Source organism: Saccharomycopsis crataegensis (assembly GCF_037102585.1).
Source record: "Saccharomycopsis crataegensis DNA, jcf7180000000087, whole genome shotgun sequence".
Taxonomy (NCBI): domain Eukaryota; kingdom Fungi; phylum Ascomycota; class Saccharomycetes; order Ascoideales; family Saccharomycopsidaceae; genus Saccharomycopsis; species Saccharomycopsis crataegensis.
This window is the reverse complement of record NW_027043831.1, coordinates 21,767-40,846: the sequence shown is the minus strand read 5'-3', so window position 1 is coordinate 40,846 and position 19,080 is coordinate 21,767. Positions and strand designations below refer to the sequence as shown.

Sequence of the window (19,080 nt, the reverse complement as noted above, 5' to 3'; positions counted from 1 at the left end):
AAAGTTGTTAAAGATTTTTTGGCTTAAGCACCTTTTCGTCTCCTGGTTTTTGTTGGAAGACAGTGGTATCTTTTTCATGCTTATCCTTGTGAGGACCATTAAACCATTTTTTGAAATCAAGAACTGATTTCAAACTCCAGACCTTGACTCTCATAATGTAATAGCAACCCAACATGGCAGCGAAATTGAAAACAATATAGACCCAGAAGAATCCAAAATTTCTCCATCTGTGTTCCCATTTGACATTGAATTGGGCAACAACTTCATCTTGGTAATTATATTGGCAATAGTGGCACATATCAGTAGCACTAGCATCCTTGAGGTAACCGGTGAAAGTAGAAGCATTCATATAATCCTCCATGTAACTACCACAAGTTTGACCAGCAGGTGGTGGGAAGGATAAAAATTCATCTTTGGTACACTTGACTTCTCTATTATGGACAAGGGCAGAAACAAAGGAATCGACAAAATAAGTGAATGGTGAGGCTTTGTACATAAAAGTCCAAAAGCCAGGCATGAATTGTTCAGGTTGCAAAATCCCACAAAACAACATGAGGGCAGCGAAAAGCATGGAGTTGATCATTGCAGCAGAAGGAACATTTGGAGAGAAATAGAGGATCCATAAACCGTAACTGATAAAATAAAGAGGGAAGATTAACACAAAGACAAAGAAGAAATAACCGTTTCTTTCGACAGAGCCATGCCCTTGAATGGCTGGCCAGAAAAAGCAGACCCAGCATAAAAACATACAAATGGTTGACCAGACTACTTCAACAAAAGTATGGCACAACAAAAGACAAGACCAGTGGAAAGTATTGGAAGCTGCTTCTCTAACTTCGTACAATTGTCTGGATGGATAAGCGAAAACATGTGTTTGGTTAATCATGGCTAAAGCAATCACCAATAACATGAAAACTGAGGCAAATGCATTAGTGGCAGAAGACGCTGATGTGTTTAAACCAATGAAAGAAATACCCAAGAATAACGAACAAGAAACACATTCCAAGAACTTGGCACGAATGTAAATTGGAGATCTCCAGAATTGCAAGAACGTTCTCTTCAAAACATACCACATCTGTTTATCCCATGAAGTGGCAAAAGTCGATTTCAAAGTGTCAGCATTTTCAGCCACTGGTCTCAATGGCAATTCTCTGTGCAATACCGCGATTTCCTCAGTAACTTGTTGATATTCAGGGGAGTTAATCCAAAGCTCATGCCAATCATCAGCGGCAGAGGCGGTGGCACCAGCACCAATACAATTCAAAATATATTCAGCAGGATTTTCTTGTGTAGCACACTTGACTCCCGATTGTCTTTCGAAATAATTCAACATGGTTTCAGAATGTGGGCCAATATCACCAAAATAAACAGTCTTACCACCTTTTTTCAACAACAATAACTTGTCAAACACTTCAAATAAAGTCGCTGATGGTTGATGGATGGTACACAAAATCGCTTGACCAGAATCAGCCAAGGCCCGCAAGAATTGAATAATAGACCAAGCAGATTGGGAATCCAAACCAGAAGTTGGTTCATCGAGGAACAATAACAATGATGGCTTGGCAACCAATTCAACAGCAATGGACAATTTCTTTCTTTGTTCAACGTTAAGACCACGACCAATTTTACCAACGATAGCTTCAGCATAGTTTTGCATGCCTAACAACTTAATGATAGTTTCAACGTATTCGTATTTTTCTGATTGAGGGGTGGCCTTAGGTTGACGTAAATCAGCAGCAAATCTTAATGATTCTCTAACAGAGCATTCCGCCAAATGTAAATCTTGTTGTTGCACATAGCCAGTTCTTCTCTTGAAAGAAGCGTCAATTGGTCTACCATTCACTAAAATATCACCAGTGATAACCCCAAAGTTGATTCTTTGAGCCAAGGTATTCAAAAGAGTGGTTTTACCAGCCCCAGACTCACCCATCAACGCAATCATATTACCTGGCTTGACATAACCTTGAATATTGTCCAACAATTGTCTGGTAGCTCCATCGTAAGGAATAACGTAGTCCAAATTTTGCCATGAGAAGACGTCCTTTTCGGCAACAATTTTTTGCAAATCAGCACCAGGTTCATTCAAAGCTTTCATCATTTCTTCTCTGTTGGCAACTTTACCGTCAATAGACTCATTGGAGTTCTTTGGTAAGTGGCCACGCTTATACAACAACATATCCCCGCCGCCAACAACATTCTTCAAATATTCTGAAAGAATAGTATAGACAATAATGAAACCAGCGGTCCAGGCAATGTTAATACCAAAATTTCTCCATGTATGCTTATATTCCATACTATATTGTTTCTTGATGTAAGCATCACCACTGATATACTCTTGTCCAGCAATAGAACCATAAAGGGAGCAGACTTTGTTGGCAATGCCAAAAGCATCATATGAAGGGCCATTAGGAACCATTTCAGCACATTTCATAAGTCTGCCGTGGAATTCGGTAGCCATGAGTTGTTCGTAACAATAGTACATTGGGTTGATCCAGTGGACCCACTTAAGAACATGATGAGCGAATGGCAATTTCATAATAAAACCACAATAAACTGCCAACATAATCACCCACAATCCACCAAGGGCATGAGCGGTTTCCCCATCATAAGCCAAAGTAGCGATTAATTTGAACATAAATGAGAAACATTGGTTGATCAAAAATAAGAAAATCAAGTACATGAAGAATGGGCCTGCTTGATGTTTCAAATTAGGCATCCAGTAAGAAGTCAATGCTAAAATGATAATAGCACAAATTTTCACTGGCATCTCCGTAACAATTTCTTGCAAAGCTTCGGCAGACAAATGGTACATAGAATAAGATTTTTGTTTCAAGGTGATCTTTCTGTTGGCAAAAGATTTTGCGATTTCTGCCAAAGAAGTAACGGCACAGTAAACAAGACAGTAGAAAAGAATACCCAGTCGAGAATCAGCACCAGAAGTGTCTTCAGGAATGTTGTAAAACATAGAACCAACGATCAAACCTTTAACAAGGAAAGTGGTCAAATAAATGGTAATATAAGTCATATCACCTCTGGCTCTTTGAAGACCACGGGTGACCAAGTAACAAAGTTGCAGAAAGTATGAAACGACAAATGGTGAGGATTTTCTCAATAATTTTTGTTTTCGCTGGGAAGTGGCAATTTCTAATCTGTTCAAGGTATCATCATGAGAATGTCCAGCGATATAGTTATCGTACTCGGTCATCAACTCTTGGTACTCAGGAGAGTTCAACCAATACTCTTCAAATTCCTCTGAGGTTTGAGGAACTTTATTTTCAAAACCAGGCTTTGTAATTCTACCATTTGGATCGGTAAGCGAGGTCAAAAATTCTGGAGTGGTCATTCTTTGAGGACATTGCCAACCCATTTTTTCAAAGTAGGCTTTAGCCTTTTCTGCAGGACCCCAGTAGATTTGTTTACCCAAGTAAACGACAGTAACTTTGTCAAACAATTCGTAAATATTTTCCCCAGCTTGATAAATCGCCACGAAAGCTGAATTCTTCAACATGTTGGTAGCGACTCTAATAGCTTGGGAGAACTCCAAAGCCGTAGAGGCATCTAGCCCTCTGGTGGCATTATCCCATGCATAAATCGAAGCATCACATGATAAGGCTTCCACAATAGATACTCTCTTTCTTTCACCACCAGAAACACCTCTAACGAAGTCATTACCGACATTGGTGGCATAAGTGTGTCTCAAACCAAAAACGGTACACCATAAGTCTCTCATGTTGTTAACGTATTGAGATCTGGTCATACCATCAATTCTGGTTTCAGGAGTTTTGGTTTTCAAAGCAAAATCAATAGTTTCTTTCACCGTAATGGTTGGGAAATGGTCATCTAGTTCGGGATTGTAAATAATGTAATTCTTGAACAAGGTCATCATTTCTTCATGGGATAAACCATCATAAGAGAAATCACCGCCAAAAGAAGTCAATTCACTAGTTTCCCCAGTCAAAGTTTTCAAAAAAGTACTACACCCGGCACCAGGACGACCAAGGACAAGACACATTTCACCAGATTCAAGAACCCCATTGAATCCTTTGATGATATCACGATGAGGTGTTGTATCTTTTTTCACCAAATTTGGAAAAAAGTTGAGAGCGGCTAACATCATTTCGTAAACAGTTGGGGCATAAGCAGCATTGACATCTTTACCAGAAGCAACAACGTCTTTGAATGCAACACCAGCATGTGAGGAAGTAATGTTTTGTTCAGAAGCTTTTGATTGCAAATAATCAAGCAACAGTTGCAAATCAAATTCTTCAGTGTCAATTTCGAATTTATTTAATTCTTTCTTGGTTTTTCTTGACAAAGTTCTTGCCAAAGATTGGATTCTTTCCACGGTTTGTGGGTTAGAGACAGCATTCTGTAGATGGTTAGCGAAAATTGCTTGGTCAGTTTGACCTTCAACATCATCGGCTCTAGCAAAACTACCCGAAATTCTTGAAGATATCCTTGAAATTGATTTGGTCAACCTATTGGCTGACTTTTCACCAGGATGGTAGTCTTCGACGTTGTCGTCAAATGAGTGTGAATAACCGGATTTTTCAGACATTGTTGGCACAACAGATTGAAAAGAGTGAAAGAGAGTAAAGTCATTTCAAGTGGAGCTCGGTCACTTTATATATTATTAAGCGAAAAATTTTTTGCGATAATAAATCTAAGATTCTAACGATAACCACCAAGTCGGCCAAGATTTGGCCGACCGAGATGACGATTAACTGCACAGTGAAAAATAGTGGCGAAATACTGGGGGCCCATACTTTGAATGATATAATTCCTCGATACAATTGCTCAACAAATAGCTATAAAAGCATAAGAGGTGGTGCATAGTTTATTGTTATTGGAAACTTGGAGTAGAGATATTCGTAGTAACTAATACGGTGCTCTCACTTTTCACTTTTCATGCGCAACAACATCCTGGAAAAATACATTATCCAGCGGCCGAGAATAATTCGAGCCGAGCCGCTAGTTTCCTCATACCGCCACAGCTATAATTCTATATATCAACCATGAGTTATCGGTGATGTCTTTGTAGGTCCTGACTTATTTGACCGATATCAATTATCCCTCCAGACAACCAATTAACTCCAATCCGGCCGCAATGTTCAGATGACCTGTCACATGACCTATCACATGACAAGATATTTACCTCTTTTTTTTTTTTTTTTTCCCCTAAAATTGAAAAGATAATGATAATTCGTGAAATCAAATAGAAGACCCCCAAGAGATAAAGGAAAACAAAGGAGAACAAAAATGGTTAGTAGTTACAAAAGTGCTTTTCCGCTTATTAATACATATATTTTCGTTTCATACTAACTTTGATGAACCTAGAGTATTGCTCCTTTCACTATTGAAAGTCAGTATTTAGACGATTCGCGAAACGCCATCCGTCAACGTGTAATTCCATGGTTTGCCCTTATAAAATCAGGATTATTGACCAATGACGAGGCTAATCGTTTGGAATTCTTAGGAAGAGTCACTACAGAAAAAGATTTTGGCAAGATTATTCCAGAAATTGATCTTTACACCACCACTGCGTTCAGCTTATTATCAAAAATTACTAGGGATGACATTATCAAATACTTGCTCAACTTAATTTTGGACTTGATGACCAATTTGAAAGAATTCCAAGAATCCTTGTTGAGTTTGAATGATGTTGATACCAGTTTGCCATACCAAACGTTTTTGAACCATTTGAACTCTAATGATGAGGATATTAAATTGTTGGTGATTAACAATTTGGCGGTGTTATATTTACTTAAACCAATCACCACCAACGAAAACAAGGACGGATTATTGAAATTGTTCGATGTTTTGTTTTCTGAGTTGATTAACTCTTCAAACTTGAACTTGCAAAATATTTCAGTCCAAGTGTTATCTGAGTTATTGACAATCAAGAACCATAGAAACATTTTCTGGTTGAAAAATAATAAATTCATTCCTCCTTTAATCAATTTATTGAAGAATAAGAAATCATCCCTACAAGTTCAGTACTTGACTTTGTTGTCATTATGGTTGTTGAGTTTCAACGATAAAATCTCTACAGAATTACCAATGAACTATAACAACTTGATCAAGATTTTGGTCAACATCTCCAAAGATTCAATCAAGGAAAAAATTGTCAGATTGTCAATTTCAATCTTGGTGAATTTCATAAATGGTAATGGGTATGAACAGGAAAGAATTAAGGTTATTAAAATCTTGTTGTTGAACGATTCTTTGTCAATAATCAAGAATTTGAATGATAGAAAGTGGGCTGATCAAGAATTGATTGAAGACTTGGCGAAAATGTTAGAAATTCTCAATGAAAATTACGAGAAACTCACCAGTTTTGATGAATACTTACTTGAATTGGACTCTGGGGTGATGACTTGGTCTCCTCCACACAGATCGAAGGAATTCTGGAGCAATTATGCCAGCAAATTCAAGGATCAAAATTACAAGTTATTCAAACAATTGATTGCATTGCTCAACAAAATCATCACAGAAAACACAAACAATAAAAACCTTACAAATGACCAAGAAAAGAACTTGAACAAGATCTTGTCGGTGATCTGCAATGACATTTGTCAAATCATTACCTACGTTCCTGAAGCTCTTGCTGTTTTAAGTAAATTGGATGACTCGAAGGCAAAGATTATGGAATTAATGACATCTAAGGATGTTAATCTTAGATATGAGGCTTTGAAAACCACCCAAGTGTTGGTAGCCCATGCAATTTGAGCAGATGGATAACAGTAGCTTGATCTTTTCAATATCTCTCTTTATCTCATGTTTTTTTCTATTTTTTATTTTGAAAAAAAAAAAAAAAATTTTTTGTCTTGTTCGATTTTTTAAATTGGAATTTTAGTTTGTTTTTGTTTTCCCTAAATTATTTTTAAATCACAGTATTTTAATCATCCTTGACTACTGAAAACAATGTAATTACAAATCATCAAATGATATGGGACCATTTTAGAAACTGTATGTTAAGAATTACTGTGATGGTATGGGACCGCATTAGAAACTGGGTACGAGAAAGATTATAATCTACCAGGGACGATTCTTCAGATTTACTTCGACAAATGCGAAGGGATAAAAAATAAGTACAAAATGTTTCAAAACTCAGGTCATCACAAATTCATGAGTCTAGCTAATTAAAGCGACCTCAATTGCAATGGTTTTAAAGTTGAAAAGCTTCAATCTGGAACTTTAAACCACATTAAATCGTGTATGGCCTGTAAAGACAGCACAATCAAATGAACTTAATAAGCTCCAATAAGATAAATTGAAAGGTACAAATTAACAAATTTGCACTCCCATATACTTGAGGAGATTCAAAAGACAACCAGGAGTGAATGGGAAAATAAAAAATTTTCAACTTTTTTATATTCTTTGGGGAGCAGGGTAACTGGCAACATTTAGAACTTTTTTTTTCCGTTCCCCGGGGGGAGCCTGTTTCACTGTAAGGTTGTCACAGATAAAAAAGCATTCTTTGAATTGACATGTATTAAATATACGATATGATATTATGATTGAGCAAAATTACAAACCTTAGTTTTTGAGCAAGCCCTTGTTGATGAATTCTTTGTAAAGAGAAGCACCCAATCTGGCTGGAGATTGTTCAACGATAACTCCGGCAGATTGCAAAGCGGCAATCTTAGACTTAGCATCACCCTTACCACCGGCGATGATGGCACCAGCGTGACCCATTCTTCTACCTGGTGGAGCAGTAAGACCAGCAATGAAGGAAACCACTGGTTTTGGAACGTCTCTAGTCAAGTTGTAAGATTTCAAGAATTCGGCAGCGTCTTCTTCTTGGGAACCACCAATTTCACCAATCAAGATGATCCCTTCGGTTTCTGGGTCATTCAAGAACAAAGTCAAGGCATCAATGAAGTTGGTACCTGGGAATGGATCACCACCCATACCGATGACCAAGGATTGACCCAAACCAACCTTGGTGGTTTGGTCAACAGCTTCGTAAGTCAAGGTACCGGATCTAGAAACGACACCAATCTTACCCTTCTTGTGGATTCTGGAAGGCATGATACCAATCTTACATTGTTCTGGGGCGATCAAACCAGGACAGTTTGGACCGACTAATCTGGTCTTTGATTGAGTCTTCAACAAGTCTTGAACTCTCAACATGTCATGTTGTGGAATCCCTTCGGTGATGCACACAACCAATGGGACTTCAGCGGCGACGGCTTCTTCGATGGCAGCGGCAGCAATGGTTGGTGGGACAAAGATACCGGAGGCAGTGGCACCGGTTTGTCTGACAGCTTCATCAACAGTGGCGAAAACTGGCAAGTCCAAGTGAGTGGTGCCGGCTTTCTTTGGGTTAGTACCCCCAACAATCTTGGTACCGTAGTCGATGGCTTGTGTGGCGTGGAAGGTACCTTGTTTCCCAGTGAAACCTTGGAAGATGACCTTGGTGTCAGCATTAACCTTGAGGTTTGGGATGGTATCAGCGTAGCTTCTGGCAATAGCAGCAGAAGAGAAGTTTCTTCTAGCCACGGATTTGAATGATTGTCTAAGCATGGTTGAGTATTGACTTGGAATTGTCTATGTTGTGGTATGAGTCTCCAGTGGGGAAATGATAAATATTATTTTTATTATTTTTCCTGGAGGGAGTATAGATGGGCGTGCTTTGTAATCTTGAGGAAAGAGATTGACAAGCGATGGTAGCGCGTGGAAAATAACAACGGAGGGGATCAGGCAAGAAAATAGAGAGAAAAAAAAAAAAACTGATAGACATCACCAGACCAAAGTCTCCGTCTTCCCTTGTTGCACACACACACACACACTGTGTGGGTGGTGTTTTTCCTCCGGGCAGGTTTTACCGCCTCTTGTCATGTGATACGATAGGGTAATCGGCGATATTTGGATCATTATTGAAACTGTCTAATTGCTTCCATCTAATAGATTGCTGACATACCAAACATATTGTAGCTCCAATTGGTTGTAGACAGTCTGTTCTCTCACTCGCTAAGCTACTCAGAAAAGATAATTTCACAACAATCAAAGGTTGAAATACATAGTGAGGCAGAGACCAACGTAGCTTTAGTTTGTTCTTTATTGGGAACCCAACTGGGTTATGATTGTGAAGACATTCTCTATTTGATTGGGCTCTGTCGTTTGTGGAAGGAAGGCAGAAAGAAAGGAAGGAAGGAAGGAAGGAAGGAAGGCACAGCATTGAAGAACAGTGTAGAAAGAACCTGCCATGTTGAATCAGTGTGGGGTGCATACCCGGTGCATCATAAGGCCTATTAAAGGACACCAATCCAATAAAATATTATTTTATATATATATATATATATATATGTATGTCCTTGTCTCATTTTATTAACCATATGGGCACACACACACACACACGCACATGTCTCGCTTATCAGTGTCACTGATATATATACCCTGGCTCAGTAATGTCCTGGGTTATTTGTCCGGATACATCTAGGCATGACCCATAGTGCTGCTCTTTCCCCATTTGTCCTTTTCCGGGCGCACCCAAAACCAACACCTAATCCTATTGTTAATGACTAGTAAATCTACTGGGTGACATCAATTCGATATCTTTCGCTTGTCATGTTTGAATTGACCCTTGGCTTACATACAAGCTATTCCTTCATACGTGTCTGAGAATTTCTTGCTTTTTTTCAACGTTGTAGTATTTATGAGGCAAAATTAAAAAGAAAAAATGAACAAAATCATGAAATATAAGAAGAAGAAACTACTTCCATTAAAGGAGAAGATCTTCCGCCTTCTCCAGAACAAATAGGGTCATGATTCGTCCCTGCTATTTCACATGGGTGCTCAACAAACCAAGCTTCTTATCTCTCCTTCCCACGTTTTCTCATCCAAAATTCCACCGATTGTATCGACATCCAACCCAAAAGGGGCAGCGTGTCGTCGCACTGTTCATCCAAACAGCATGCCACGTGCGTCAAGTCTCCTTCAACATGATAGCTGGCACAAAACAAAAGAACAGTGTGAATAATGGTAAAACGTGGATAGACTATATATTATCCATGCCTTTGTCTTACTAAATGTAATCATCATTATATATACTCTATCAAACGAGCTTTTGATTTGCCTGGTTATTCAACAAAACCTCATCTTCTCGTTACTCCTCAAACGCCTTCCACCCAATATGTCCTCGTTTGTTCTGGTGGACAGCTCAGACGCTGACGCCCCAACTCAAACATGGAAACTTACCGTCTTCATCGTTACTGCTATTTCAACATTAGCATTTTTCCATATCAATGAGAAAACAAGATCACTCATCTTGTTTGCTTGGGCCTGTTTCATCAAGCCATTCACTCCATCTAATCGAAAAACCCACAGTAACCATCAAAGTAATCTCGAATCTTTCTATAAAACCCAAGCAAAGATTTACGACTCTACAAGAAAAGTTCTTTTGAAAGGAAGAGAAGATGCGTTGACTCTTGCTTTTTCCCATTTGCCTAACAAGAAGGAAAATGTTTGGATTGACATTGGTGGCGGTACTGGTTTGAATATCGAGAACATGGACAAATACGTGGCCCCTTTAAAACTGTCCTTTAAAGCTGTATACCTCATAGACTTGTCTCCATCCCTTTGCGAAGTAGCAAAAAAACGTGTTGCTGAAAACGGCTGGGATAATGTCCATGTTTATTGTGCCGATGCCTGCGATTTTGAAATTCCTCATAAAGAGGCTGATCTCATAACCTTTTCTTACTCTTTGTCAATGATTCCTTCTTACTATTCTGCAATTGACCATGCCGCAAAGTTGCTCAAGCGCGAAGGTGGTCATATTTGTGCCGTCGATTTCGGAATCCAATCAGATATTAATGCCGTTGGTAGAACAAATACCCTTGGTGGTTTAGTCAATCGTCATGTTCCATGGATATATAGAACATTCTGGAGAATTTGGTTCGAGTGTGATAAAGTTATCCTTGACCCATCAAGAAGAGAATATTTGGAATACAGGTTTGGAACTGTCAAGTCTCTCAATTGTTATAACAAAACTTTGGGAAAAATCCCTTACTATATTTGGCTTGGAGTCAACAAGCTGCATGATACCCAATTGATGCATAGATTCAACTCTTTGGCTATCGAGTCACCATATTTGGCTCCAATGGATGTGAAAAATAACAACGTTCCTAATTCAAAATGTTTAGAAGCTGCTTTGGATAATGCTAAAAAAGGCCTTCCTTTCCCTTCTTTATTCTATCAAAGAGAAGCTTGGAGAGTGTATTATGATGAATTGAGCGATCGTTATGAACCTTTCAAAAATCAATATATTTATGCTTTCACCTGGGAAGATCCAAGAGAAGATGCCAAGATTTTGAAACTCAGCTCTAAAGACACTGTGTTATGTATTACAAGTGCCGGTGATAATCTCTTGTCATATGCTGCTTTGCCCGACCCTCCAAGAAGAATCCACGGTGTTGACTTGAATCCTTGCCAAGGTCATTTAGCAGAATTAAAATTGGCTTCCTTGAGAGCATTGCCTTTGGAAACAACTTGGAAACTTTTTGGTGAAGGGAAAATCGAGAATTTCAAAGAACTTTTAATTGAAAAACTTTCCCCACATTTGTCTTCCAATGCTTTTCAATACTGGATGAACCAAGGCCATGTTGCTTTTGACATTAATGGAAAAGGTCTTTATGATACTGGTTCTACTCGTTGGGCTCTTAGATTAGCCAAATATGTTTTCAAAGTCACTGGCTTGACTTCCAAGGTTGAAGAATTGTGTAACGCCAAAACCATGAATGAGCAGCGTGAAATTTGGGAATCTTCCATCAGACCAGTGCTTTTCAATTTTGCTGTTGGGAAACTTTTCGTGGGTAACCCAGTCTTCCTCTGGAAAGCCTTGGGTGTTCCAGCCAATCAAGCGGCAATGATGGATACTTCTATTTTACAATATTTCATCGATACACTTGATCCAATTATTGGTCGCTCAATGGTTGGTAGTGATAACTATTTCTATTATTTGACCCTTAAGTCTCACTATCGCAAAAATAACTGCCCTGACTATATTTCCAAGCATGGTTTCAAGGTTTTGTCAAGAAAGGTGAACTCCCCATTAGATAACATCAGACTTCACACTGATACCTTGAATGATGTCCTTGTTAGATTGACCAAGAAAACTATTTCAGTGGCAGTTATCATGGATCATATGGATTGGTTTGATCCAAGTGGTGAAGATGCTGATGATGAAATTGATGCCCTCTTCGGTGCTTTGTGTGTTGATGGAAGAGTCATGTTGAGATCTGCTGCTCAAGTTCCATGGTACATCAAAAATTTTGAAAAAAGAGGGTTTGAATGTCAAGCTGCCGCTACAAGAACTTCCGGTACCAGTATTGATAGGGTCAACATGTATGCTTCAACATGGATTTGCACTAAAAAGGTTGAAGGTGACCATATGAACTTTGATTTGGATGCCAAATAATGATATGGGATATATATTTTCTTTTTGATGATGAAGGGCTTCTTATTTTTTTTTTTTTTTTCTAAAATTTTTTTCTCGATTTCTACGGATTATGATGTTTTTCACGTTTGTTTTTTTTTAAAAAAATTATTATTACGTTCTTTTTTTTTTTTTTTTTTTTTTTTAAGATATATAAAAGAAAATATTCTCTTTTTTAAAATCCAATTTTTGATATTCTCTCGTTTAGAGTCCAATATTTTTTATAGTTCATTTCGATTTGAAGCTAATCTGAGCTCCTCATAAAAACAGGGAAAACAAAAAATTCTAATAGAAAAGATTGTCTAGTTAACTACAAAAGAAAAAATTAATTCAAACAAGAATTTATCGAGAGATAGTTTATTATTATCTAGAATTAATTAGTAGGAAACGCATAGTAAAAAGGAGAAATTAAAATGGAAAAATTAAAGCAGCAATTAAATAATGTAAAAAAAAAAAAAATATTCTGGCAATTTGTGAATTTGTTGCTTGACACTTAGTAATCAGCTTTTTCAGGTAAGATAATAGCATGTTCTCTGGATAGCACACTAACAACTGGGTCAATTTGGAAATCGCTTTCAGTGATTTGAGAGTAAGGAACAATGTTTTTCTTGTGACATTCTTCTTCAGTAAATGCGTCAAAGTAGTCACAGGCGTCTTCTTCTTCAACATTTTCATATGGCCAAATATATGATGAAGCTATGGTTAAAAAGAAGGCAATACAATATTCAAAGATGGTGTTCCCGTAGTAGAATTTCTTGATACCTCCGTTAACATCAATAGTTGGTGTGACATCATTAATCAAACCTGGAAGGGCAGGAGCGAAAGCAGTAACCCAAATCAACAAATTTCTATAGTTTATTCCGTTCCAATACCAATATTTACCATTCACTTCATCACTGTACAAATGAGTCAATTTAAGATGTTTTTTTCTAATGACCCAGAAATCGGCAATAATTATACCAACGATTGGTGACATGAAGACAGAAAAAGAAGACATGACAGTTACAAAAGTGGATGAAGTATTGTAGAAATCCCAAGGTTGGACAACCCAAGATAAAAGAGCGGTGAGAATAGTACCACGGGTAATGTTGAAATACTTAGGAAGCAAACCAGACAAGTCCATACCACCAGCATATGCATTACCCATAGTGTTGAAGCAGATTTGTGATAAAGTGAAGGTTAACCCCGCGAAGAAAGCGGCAGCTCTGGATTTAGGACTGTAATCGTCTTTTAACCAGTTCATGATAATTTGATTTGGCATCCAAACTTCTTCACCATACTTGTCCTTATAAGCAGAAGCAGTAACGAGACCCATCAATGGAATCACTGTACCAACGACTACTAAAGAAAAGATGGTGCCCCAAAAAGATGACCAAGTCTTCTTTGAAAATCTAGTGAAGTCAGATTGGTTTGAAACACCGGCAGAAAGACTACCATACCATGAACTGATACCGAAAACCCAATACCATCCTCTAGTAGAGGAGCTCATGGAAGTAGAAGTATGCATCAATGAACCATCACTTCCGCCATTTCTTGACACAATCCAGATAGTCATACCCATCATGGTGAAAAAAGTAAGGATACAAGTAACCATCAAAGGTTTATTGAATCTCTCTGGCTTGATAAGTAGAGGAGGGAGAGAAATGATTTGAAACACGACAAAGCCAATTAATTCTTGAGTGGTCATGTTCACAGATTTTGGAATCGTATCAGACATTGTTAAGAATTTATGACTCCAGGATGCAAAGACACAATTCAAACATAATGCACCAAGATAAGCTTGAGAGCCAAACCACACGACAGATAAAATGATTCTAATAATAATACCAACTGTTGAGCCTCTAATACCAAAAACAACTCTTTGAGAAATTGTGTAACCAATATGGTAGTAACCACCTGGTGCTGCATTTAGAAGAGCTAAAGCAGAAATAATAACATTACCAATGATAATAATCCCCATTGTTTCGCCGACCGAAAGCCCTAATGAAAGCAAAGAAGAGGCACCAGTCCAGGTAGAAATTGTGACATTAGTGATGGACCAATAAAAGGTAAGAGACCAAATACCCCAAATTCTTCTTTTTGGACCCATAGGAATGATATCTTTGTTACGCAAATAGGTGACCTCCTCGATCCCTTCGCCGGGAGTCACCTTGATGAAATCATGAATCTTAGAAAGCATCAGCATTTTGTTCTGATTGCTGGTGGATACTCTGTGAACAGTTTAAGAGCAAAACATATTGGAAATATCACACCAGCTCTTTGATATATATATATTTGTAAATAGGGCAGATTAAAGCATGTTACTAAGCTTCTTATTATTGTTTACTCTAGTAGATAGCAAATCTTTCCTATGCAGTCAACCGATAGCAAATCTTCCTGCAATAGATACAATGTTAATATCTATATACGGAAACGGGTATCCGATGGCAATGGTTCCTTAATTCAGAAATGGCTTAGATATGGTTAAAAAAGTGCAAGAAAAGCGATTACCTAGTGAACCCGGAAGTATTAGAAAAATTCAACACCTTTGAGAGAGAAGCGCACTGTAACTATAAACAGAAGGCATTTTTCCGAGTAATGTGACTGATATCACCGATAATCTAACTGCGATTTTGGGTCCTTTTTTTTTTTTTGACGAGCTAGGGTAGTTCTGATAAGCTTGATTAGGTAAGTCGCGTCCAACTGCGACATTAGAATGTAATGTGGTATTATTTGCGTGGGAGAAAAAAAAAACTGTATGATCTAATGGAAATTTCTGCCACCAATCTGCAACGATGTTAATCACCCTTTGTTGATAGCAAAAATTGCGACACGGAATAATTGCAATTACCAACAGTATTCATTGATAGTGCAATTGCTTTTTATATAAATGGATATTATCACAGTATCACCCAAGTTCTTGTGAACTTACTCTATTTTAACCACCAAGAAAAAAAAAAAGCAATTCAAGAGCAATAATAATGAGCAGCAAAAATTTGTTAATTGGTATCGACGTCGGAGGAACAAACACAGATTCCGTTCTTCTTGATCCTACCCAGTTTGAATCAGAATCGCGAGGTGTGATTGCCTATCATAAATCTTCGACCACAGCCGATGTATCTGATGGTATTTCTAATGCCATTGATCGCTTGTTTGATGAAGATAAGGGTTATAGCCCTAAGGATGTATTATCTGTTACGATTGGTACAACTCATTTCATTAATGCCGTGGTTGAACAGGATAAAGCAAGATTAGAACCTGTTGCGGTCCTCCGGTTATGTGGTCCTTACTCCAAAGGATCTTACCCATTCTCAGATTTCCCGGCAGGGTTAACGAATATCATTAAGAGTTATACTGCTTTCGTCAACGGTGGACACAGAGTTGATGGTAATGAGATCCAACCTCTTGATGAAGAAGCGATTCTTGAGCATGCCAGAAAAATAAAGGCGCTTGGAATTAAGTGCATCGCCATCGTTGGTATTTTTGCAATCATCGACAAATCACACGAAATAAGAGCTGCCGAATTGATCAAGCAAGTTATTCCCGATGGAAATGTTGTCATGTCCCATACTGTTTCCGGCATAGGCTTTTTGCCAAGAGAAAATGCCTCAATTTTGAATGCTTCGATTATGTCATTTGCTGCCAAGATTATTGGCTCATTCATAAAGTCAGTTCGTTCTAGAGGTTTCTATTGTCCCATTCTATTGACCCAGAATGATGGTACAGTGTTGACGGTTAATGAAGCGCTTGAGACACCAATTAGAACTTTTTCTTCTGGTGCTACTAATTCCATGAGAGGTGCTGCTTTCCTTTGTTCACAAGAGGAGGGTGTACATGGTAAGAGTATTATGGTTGTTGATATTGGGGGTACCACTACTGATGTCGGTCTTCTTTTGCCTTCAGGCTTTCCAAGACAATCATCTTCTCACTCAGAAGTTGGTGGTGTAAGAATGAACTTTTCTATGCCACACGTTGAAAGTATCGGATTGGGTGGTGGTTCCATCGTGCGTGAATCTAACAGTGTGATGACAGTTGGCCCAGACTCTGTTGGTTCTGAAATCAAGAGTAGAGCTAAAGTCTTTGGTGGTGATACTGTTACTTCTACTGATGTTACCGTTGCTATCACTGATGGAGAAACCATATTCAAAGTTGGAGACAAGACCAAAGTGCAGGGAATGTTCAGTGAAACATACCAAGAGAACTTTAAATCTATTGTCAAGTTAAAATTGGAAAGAGTTATTGACAGAATGAGAACTAGTCCTGAACCAGTTCCAGTCCTCTTAGTTGGCGGTGGTTCATTCATTTCTCCAATGGAGTTGGATGGTGCTTCTAAAGTTTACAGACCCCCATACTATCAGGTCGCCAATGCTATTGGTGCTGCCATGGGTAAATTATCTGCCTACTTGCACAAGATTGAGTTTCTTGGTAGTATTAATGAAAAGGATGAGGTTATTAGCAGAATGACTAAAGAAGTGACCGCTGATATTGTGTCCAAGGGTGCCCTTGAATCATCTGTGCAAATTGTGGACCTTGCTTACGACCCAGTTCCTTATGTTGATCGTACCTACACTTTTGTTATCAAGGTTGTTGCTGATATCGATTATGAAAAGATTTCTATGGCTATCCTGAAAATTGAAAGTGTCGATAGTGGAGTTTATGCCGAAGAGAAAAAAGAGGAACAGAAAGCCGAAGCTGTTTATAAAGACTCAAGCTTTGGTGATAAGGAGGCCTCCCATGCTGATGCAGAGATTTTTGATTTCCAAGCGTATAAGCCATTTGTTAATGAAAATAGAGAATGGATTATCTCTGAAACTGATTTGGAATTCATCAGAATTGGTACATATATTTTAGGATGTGGTGGTGGTGGTACTCCTTACCCAATCTTTTTGGAAATGAGAAATATGCTTCGAAACGGTGCTATAGTTAGAGTGATAGATTTGCATGACGCTCCAAAATATGCCACTGGTGAGGGGAAATTTATTACTGTTGGCTTTGCTGGATCTCCAACGGTTGCTGATGAACAATTACAAGGTGATGAATTAACAGACGCCAGTGAAGCTTTGTTCGATTACATCAAAACCAAGGCGGATGGTGTGTTCCCTCTTGAAATTGGTGGAGGGAATGGATTCAAGGGAATGTATTGTGGTGCCTCCACAAAGTTGAATCTCCCAGTTATTGATGCTGATTTGATGGGTAGAGCCTATCCAACCCACTCCCAGATCTTGCCATGTGCTCTTAGTGACGAAATGTATTTGACCGAAACTTCCGTTTCAGATGGTAACGGCAACAAATTTTTGATCACTGGTGCTCAATCTGACATTTTTGTTGAAAAGATGATGCGTGCAGCATTAGCGGAAATTGGTGCTCATGTTGGAGTTGTCAACGTGCCAATGTCGTCTAAACACTTGGTAGAAATGACTGTTCATAATTCTCTTTCCACTGCCTGGAGAATTGGTAGGGCTATTAGAATTGCTCGTCAAAAATTCGAAATCAATAAATTACCTGAAAGAATTATTGAATCGGTTGGTGGTTCTATTTCTGGTAAACAGATATTCGCTGGTAAGATTGTTGGGGTAGAAAAGAAGCTTTTCAAGGGCCATGTTTACGGTGAGGTCAGTATTGAAAACGAAAATAAAGACAAAATGGTAATTCCATTCAAAAATGAAAATATTTTGGCTAAGGTACAAAAGCATGGCTCTGATGACTGGGAAACAGTTTGCTCTGTTCCAGACTTAATCTCTGTTTCATATGCTGATAGTGGTGAAGCAGTTGGAACCCCAGAGTACCGCTATGGTATTATGGTCTTCGTTTTGGCATTGTCTCCTTCTGACTTGTGGGTCAAGACCGAAAAGGCTCTTGCTGTCGGTGGTCCTAAATCTTTTGGACAAGCTTTTGAAGATGTCGTATATAATCCAGTTGGGAAATATGTTCCACCAGTTTCTGTTATCAATGAATTTGCAAAGTAGTATTTCAGTCTGTTGCTAAACATTATACATTCGAATATAGAAAATTTCTGATTTATAGATAAATTCTTTACATATCTGTGCAATCATCACTGTTGTAAACTAAAAAGGCTACCTTGCTGATTAACATATCCCTAATTTAGGGATAGCTTATTTCTTAATGTTGCGCCTTGCCTCACTTAACTGATCTGAGCCAGTTATATAATCTTCCTTATCATTCTCGTGCCGCCATATTGAGCCAACTGCTGCTATCGCGTTGGCTGTGAATTCCATTCCGCTATAGTACACTAGTGTGTCAGCTCTATCCATGTACTCTCCTAAATCCCTAAACTTAAAATCAAATGCCATATAATTTATGCGAGTATCCAATGCAATGTATCGTATATTATATCCCCTTGCTTTGCTCATTAGGCTTGTCTTTGTCATGAAAACATATCATATGCATAACCACGATTCCAAGAAAGTTCATGGGCAGTAATTTCTTCATTTCGTTTTTTAAACTAAAAATAAAACTATCAACGATAATCATAAAAAATAATGATATACGTTTGGTATCTTTTCCCTTTCTTTAGTTGTGGCATACGCATATCTTTTTCAACTTGGATTTGTTGAGTCATTATTGCTTTTGAATATTTGGGTTCTGGGGCGCATTTTTACGCCTTATCAGTTTTCGAGGGAATCAGTTCTCCAAATTTTGGT

The 19,080-nt window shown here is 38.2% G+C and overlaps 8 protein-coding genes across 8 annotated transcripts; 3 read left to right on the top strand and 5 right to left on the bottom strand. All coding sequences in view use genetic code 12, as the record gives it.

Moving 5' to 3' along the window:
* Positions 1-7: 7 nt before the first annotated feature.
* DASC09_052190 (uncharacterized protein) lies at positions 8-4,558 on the bottom strand (the record flags this gene model as incomplete). The annotated part of the gene is made up of 1 exon (XM_064998818.1): positions 8-4,558. One exon carries the CDS (start codon positions 4,556-4,558, stop codon positions 8-10), a length of 4,551 nt encoding a protein of 1,516 aa, XP_064854890.1.
* A 701-nt stretch (positions 4,559-5,259) lies between these two features.
* Positions 5,260-6,729, top strand: VMA13 (H(+)-transporting V1 sector ATPase subunit H; the record flags this gene model as incomplete). The annotated part of the gene is made up of 2 exons (XM_064998817.1): positions 5,260-5,262; positions 5,338-6,729. The coding sequence occupies 2 exons, from the start codon at positions 5,260-5,262 to the stop codon at positions 6,727-6,729; spliced, it is 1,395 nt and encodes a 464-aa protein (XP_064854889.1).
* An 810-nt stretch (positions 6,730-7,539) lies between these two features.
* LSC1 (succinate--CoA ligase (GDP-forming) subunit alpha) lies at positions 7,540-8,529 on the bottom strand (the record flags this gene model as incomplete). The annotated part of the gene is made up of 1 exon (XM_064998816.1): positions 7,540-8,529. The coding sequence occupies one exon, from the start codon at positions 8,527-8,529 to the stop codon at positions 7,540-7,542; it is 990 nt and encodes a 329-aa protein (XP_064854888.1).
* A 1,609-nt stretch (positions 8,530-10,138) lies between these two features.
* On the top strand, positions 10,139-12,421 carry DASC09_052160 (class I SAM-dependent methyltransferase; the record flags this gene model as incomplete). Its single annotated transcript, XM_064998815.1, has 1 exon — positions 10,139-12,421. The coding sequence occupies one exon, from the start codon at positions 10,139-10,141 to the stop codon at positions 12,419-12,421; it is 2,283 nt and encodes a 760-aa protein (XP_064854887.1).
* A 511-nt stretch (positions 12,422-12,932) lies between these two features.
* On the bottom strand, positions 12,933-14,624 carry DASC09_052150 (nucleobase cation symporter-1 family protein; the record flags this gene model as incomplete). Its single annotated transcript, XM_064998814.1, has 1 exon — positions 12,933-14,624. One exon carries the CDS (start codon positions 14,622-14,624, stop codon positions 12,933-12,935), a length of 1,692 nt encoding a protein of 563 aa, XP_064854886.1.
* A 775-nt stretch (positions 14,625-15,399) lies between these two features.
* On the top strand, positions 15,400-18,384 carry DASC09_052140 (uncharacterized protein; the record flags this gene model as incomplete). The annotated part of the gene is made up of 1 exon (XM_064998813.1): positions 15,400-18,384. One exon carries the CDS (start codon positions 15,400-15,402, stop codon positions 18,382-18,384), a length of 2,985 nt encoding a protein of 994 aa, XP_064854885.1.
* A 147-nt stretch (positions 18,385-18,531) lies between these two features.
* On the bottom strand, positions 18,532-18,729 carry DASC09_052130 (uncharacterized protein; the record flags this gene model as incomplete). Its single annotated transcript, XM_064998812.1, has 1 exon — positions 18,532-18,729. The coding sequence occupies one exon, from the start codon at positions 18,727-18,729 to the stop codon at positions 18,532-18,534; it is 198 nt and encodes a 65-aa protein (XP_064854884.1).
* A 37-nt stretch (positions 18,730-18,766) lies between these two features.
* DASC09_052120 (uncharacterized protein) lies at positions 18,767-18,998 on the bottom strand (the record flags this gene model as incomplete). Its single annotated transcript, XM_064998811.1, has 2 exons — positions 18,767-18,881; positions 18,928-18,998. 2 exons carry the CDS (start codon positions 18,996-18,998, stop codon positions 18,767-18,769), a joined length of 186 nt encoding a protein of 61 aa, XP_064854883.1.
* Between the last annotated feature and the right edge of the window lie 82 nt (positions 18,999-19,080).